The 5,575-nt window shown below is 44.2% G+C and overlaps 1 protein-coding gene across 2 annotated transcripts in view; it reads right to left on the reverse strand.

The window, feature by feature from the left end:
- Mrps36 (mitochondrial ribosomal protein S36) overlaps nt 1–5,575 on the reverse strand; it is a 9,776-nt gene that overhangs the window by 1,566 nt on the left and 2,635 nt on the right. Inside the window, exons 2-3 of one of the 2 annotated variants that reach the window (XM_021208691.2) lie at nt 4,004–4,067; nt 1,612–1,793 (exon numbers count right to left, since the gene is read on the reverse strand). In XM_021208691.2, the coding sequence (XP_021064350.1) occupies nt 1,612–1,793; nt 4,004–4,067 (246 nt within the window). Of the gene's footprint in view, nt 1–1,611; nt 1,800–4,003; nt 4,068–5,575 lie in introns of both variants that reach the window. The other variant, XM_021208690.2, reaches the window with a different exon arrangement.

The following is a 5,575-nucleotide window of genomic DNA, read 5'->3' on the forward strand; positions in this document are numbered from 1 at the left end:
GGGGGGGGGGGGAGATAATTGATGACATCAGTTACCCTCAAATTTATCCATGGTCTCAGAAGCCCTTTATACTTTGAAAAGTTATTAATCCCTCACCCAAAGGCTTTTTCTTTCCTATGGTTTTAGGTTTTGTACGGACTGAACCCAGGGTTTGGCACATGCAAGGCAAGAGTGCTACTAATGAACTACATCTCAAACCCTCTGTATGGTTTTATTTCTTCATATGTCCTCTGTCATGGTTTGTATATGCTTGGGCCAGGGAGTGGCACTATTAGAGGGTATGTCCCTGTTGGAGTAGGTGTGTCACTGTGGGTGTGGGCTTAAGACCCTCACCCTAGCTGCCTGGAAGTCAGTATTCTGCTAGCAGCTTTCAGATGAAGATGTAGAACTCTTAGCTCCTCCTGCACCATACCTGCCTGGATGCTGCCATGCTTCTGCCTTGAAGATAATGGACTGAACCCTTGAATCTGTAAGCCAGCCCCAATTAAATGTTGTCCTTTATAAGACTTGATAGGTCATTGTGGGGCATTGGGCTATGCACAGACAGGCTGGTCTCCAGTCGAGCTGAGATCTTGAACCCCGGGACCCGGTGCTGATAGTTCATCTACATGGGACGGAAGGAGTTCTCTCATGCTTCTGGAACTATGGCTCCTGCCTAAGTTATTGCCGCCCCCCCAGCCTCCACAAAAGAAGCATGGTTAGCAGTCATGTAGGCAATGTCCCAAGCTTCTGACCTTCAGGCTAAACTCCTCCCCAGTTACCTAGCAACAGAAAAGATAGCATATTTTAAAAGGGGCCGTTTGGGGGGGGACAAGGGGCAGCCCCCAAAACCAAAAGAGGCCAAACGGCCCCTCCTCACTCTCTCACCTCTCTCACTCCTTTGTTCTCTTGCTCTCTCTCCTCTCACTCTCTCCCTCTTACTCTCTCTCTGTAGCCTTCCCCCCCTTTCCCCTTCAGTCTCAGTGTCTGTCTGTCTGTCTGTCTGTCTCTCTCTCTCTCTCTCTCTGTCTCTCTCTCCTCTCTCTCTCTCTCTCTCTCTCTCTTACCTTCTCTCTTTCCCCCTGCCTTTCTATAATAAAGCTCTAAAACCATAGACAGTCTCTGCTCATCAAGGCTGCGCTCACTCTTGCCTGTGTGGGAACCTCTCTTCCCTCAGCCTTCTCTCCCATAACCCCGGATACAGGGTGTAACCCCGGGGCCTCTTTTGGTTTTGGGGGCTGCCCCTTGTCCACCCCCTGTCGAGTGGGGTCAGAAGCTTGGATGCCCACCCAGGGCTGAGTGGAAAGCATCTGGCAGCCCTCCCGCATCCGCCTGTCCAGAGCATAGGAGGAATTCTGGCCAGATGTGGGCTATCCTCCCTCCCCGCTCCTTCCCCTGGGCCCCTTTTTTAGTTCCCACAGGGTCATGGTGTCTGTTCACAGCAGTAAAACCTAACTAAGATATACTACATACTTACTGATGGTTCCAACCGTGATTTGTGCCTGACAGCCCTGGCCTATCTCTTCATCTCCCCCAGCTATGATCCCATTTGACGAAACAAAAGAAGGAAATGGCAAACCCAAAATGTCACCAGCACTCTGCACAATCTTGTGCTAGAGAACAACAACGTACCTGGATAAATTCCATTTCTTCTTGAGACATAGGTTTCCTTCTGTATTTCTGAGGTAATGATTTTATAATTTCTGCAGTGTCTGGTGGCCCCTGGTGCATCAGTAAATCAGGGGATGTACTTCCTTTAGAATGCTGTGAAATTACGGAGGAGTGGGAGGGGAGCGCAGCAGATCCCAAAGCTTCTGAGGCTCAAATTAAAAACAAAAATACTAATTAGAGAATTATCCAGGCATCTTTAAATGTTATTTTTTTATTTATCCACTACTGAAAAGTCATCTTTTATTAACAGGTCACTGGGGCTGCTGAAATGGCTCAGAAGTTAAGAGCACTTGGCTTTTCTAGAGGATAGAGGCTTAATTCCCAGCACCCACAGGGAAGTCCAAGCTGTCTGTAACCCCAGTTCCAGAGGATCCGGCACTCTCTTCTTTTTTTTTTTTTTTTTTGGTTTTTCGAGATAGGGTTTCTCGGTATAGCCCTGGCTGCTTTCCTGGAACTCACTTTGTAGACCAGGCTGGCCTCGATCTCAGAAATCTGCCTGCCTCTGCCTCCCGAGTGCTGGGATTAAAGGCGTGAGCCATCACACCTAACCCAGCACTCTCTTCTACACCAGGCATATATGTGAATCACAGACAAAAATGCCACATTAAATAAACAAAACTTTATTTAAATAAATCATGCATGTATGTGTAATATTTATATTATATTTATACACATAAACACATGCATATGTATGCATATACATGCATACACACACACAAAATATTCTTTTTGAAAGGAAGTTATCTTTTTTGTTTTGGGTCAGGCAGTGATGGGGTTGGACCCAGATCCTTGTACAAGCTAGGCAAACAATCACTGAGCCACAGCTATAGCTATTTATTTATTTATTCATTTAATTAATTAATTAATTAATTAAATTTATTTTTATTGTATGATGAAGTCTCACGATGTTGGCCAAGTTGGCATTGAATTCTTGGGTTCAACTGGTCCTTCCAACTCTGCTTCCTGAGTAACTAGGACTATAGGTGGTGCCTCCGTCCACGCCCGGCAGCCCGGCAGCGTTTAAACAAAGTAAATTAGGACTAAAGAGATGGCGCAGAAGATAAAGATACGTGCCTCCGAGCCTGGCAACCTGAGCTTCATCCCTGGCATTCTTGTGGTAGGAGGAGAGCTCCTCCTCCAAGCTGTCCTGACCGCCATACATGCACTGTAACAAGTACACACTCGAGATCTAATGTACTAACACACACATACACACACACAACAAATAAAGTGAAAAAAGCTTGAAAAAAGAAGAAAATATGGGGCTGGAGAGATGGCTCAGTGGTAAGAGTAATGACTACTCTTCCAGAGGTCCTGAGTTCAATTCCCAGCAACCACATGGTGGCTCACAACCTTCTGTAATGAGATCTGGTGCCCTCTTCTGTTGTGTAGGCATACATACATGTAAGCAGAACAATGTATACATAGTAAATAATCTTTATTTAAAATGCTGTTAATAGAGATAACAAAACAAACAAACAAACAAACAAGAAGTAAATGACTACCAGAGAGACAGCTCAGCCATTGAAGGTCATGCTCATTTTCTAAAGGACACAAGTTTGATGCCCTGCATCAACATCATCCAAGCCTGTCTCCCCAGTTTCCCTTTAGGGACTGTGAGATGGCTCAGTGATTAAAGGCACTGGCTGCCAAGACCTGTGTTTGATTCCCAGGTCCCACATAGTGACTCAAAACCGTCCATAAATCCAGTTCCAAGAATCTGACGCCCTCTTAGGACCTCTATAGGCACCCAGCATGCATGTTGTACAGATAACATACATGCAGGAAAACCAGTCATACTCATAATTTTAATTTATTAAAATACAGTAAGATAAAACAAATGTAACAGGGATAATAAAAAGTCAATTACTAGCTGGATGTGGTGGTAGACACGTTTAATCTCAGTAGAGACAGAGGAGCCCTGAGAGTTTAAGGGCAGCCTGGTCTATGTATCCAGTTCCAGCTCAGCCAGGGCTACATAGTAGGACTCTATACCCCCACCCCACCAAAAGTTAATAACTTGTATACTACTTGGGTAATATTTTGAACTAGACCACAACAACCTACCTGATTATAAAGTTGGGAAATACTGTCTCTAATATTCATTCTAAATATGATGGCACATTTAAAAAAATTGTCTAGGGCTGGCGAAATGGCTCAGCGGGTAAGAGCACTGACTGCTCTTCCAGAGGTCCTGAGTTCAAATCCCAGCAACCACATGGTGGCTCACAACCACCCATAATGAGATCTGGCACCCTCTTCTGGTTTGTCTGAAGTCAGCTACAGTGTACTTATGTATAATAATAAATAAATCTTAAAAAAAAAAAAAATGTCTAAATGAAATACAACTTACCACTGAGTTTAGGTTTGTCTCTTCTGTTAGGGAACTTTATTAATGGAGCATGTGGCTTCACTACCTGAAGGAAAATAAGACATGGGGGAAAATGACCTCATTAACTACAAAAGCAACAACACACTACTGCTCATAACTAAACACCTTCATTAAAATAAACTCCTACACAGGGGTAGAGATGATTCATTCTGTTCAGAGCATGCCCTGTACTCCTCCAGCAGAGGACCCAAGTTCAATTCCCAGCACCTACATCAGGAAGGCTTACAACTGCCTGTACCTCCAGGGGAATGCGACACCTCTGGCCTCTTGGACTACCTGCACTCACACGGATGTCACACACACACACACACACACACACACACACACACACGGAATTAAAAATAAAAGCACTTGCCAAGCAAGCCTGGCAAGTTGGAAACCACACTGGAAGGAGAAACCTGACTACAGAAGGATGTCCTCTGACCTCCACACATCACAACAATAAAGAAAACGTTAAAAAAAAAACAAACAAAGTCCGCAGTGAACTGGCTGGACAGACACTCAAAGACCACTTTCTGCTTTTGCAGAGAACCCAAGTTTGGTTCCCAGCACCCACAGCAGGCAGCTCTCAAGTACCTGTAACTCCAGCTCCAGGTGACCAAACATACATACATAGAAATAAAAGTTAAAAAATAAGCAAGCAAAACCAGTGAAGATGATGTGACCTTGTGCCACCTGACTTACAGGGTGGTAAGGAAGTACCTGGAAATTTCCCAATTTGTATCAAGTCTTCCCATGTTTCATTACTACTCAACAGTTTCATGACAGACACTGGGCAGTTAAAAACGCCTACTCAGAGACACCTTTAATCCCAGCACACAGGAGGGCAGAGGCAGGCAGATCTCCGTGAGTTCAAAGCCAGCCTGAACAACATAGCAAGTTCAAGGGCAGCCAGAATTACACAGACCCACCAAAAATACAAAACAAACAAACAAACCAAATCAAAAACACACCAACAAAACTGCTCTATTTGCTGTCTAATATTTAAAAAATATTTCAAAATGTATATTTGAGTAAAGGTAACAAAAACAAGAACTGCTATACTATTCTAAATTCTAGCTCACACTCAGCTCGCTGAAGGAAAGAAAGACAAACGCCATGGAGCAATCATCCCTCTATTCAGAAGCATAGATGCCTCTTTCTATTGAACAAGATTTCAACCCAATCTAATTGTTATCTGTTAACTGGTTACTACTGAGAAGGCAAAAATCACTACAGTTAAGGTCAGTAAGAATTAAAAGACAAAATAGCGCTCTTGCCCTCTTACTCTCTTGCCTCCCCTTGCTCCCCATTCCCTTCCCCCTTCTCTCCATGTGGCCATAGCTGGCCCCTACTTCTCTACAACCTCCTCCTCTCTGCCTCTGCTACTCTCTTAACTCTCTTCCCATGCCCTAAGCTATTCTATTAAAAAAAAAAAAAAAAAAAAAAAAAAGACAAAATAGCGCCAGGCGTGGTGGTGCACGCCTTTAATCCCAGCACTCGGGAGGCAGAGGCAGGTGGATTTCTGAGTTCGAGGCCAGCCTGGTCTACAAA

The sequence above is a fragment of the Mus pahari genome, chromosome 11 (assembly GCF_900095145.1).
Source record: "Mus pahari chromosome 11, PAHARI_EIJ_v1.1, whole genome shotgun sequence".
In the NCBI taxonomy this organism is placed as follows: Eukaryota; Metazoa; Chordata; class Mammalia; order Rodentia; family Muridae; genus Mus; species Mus pahari.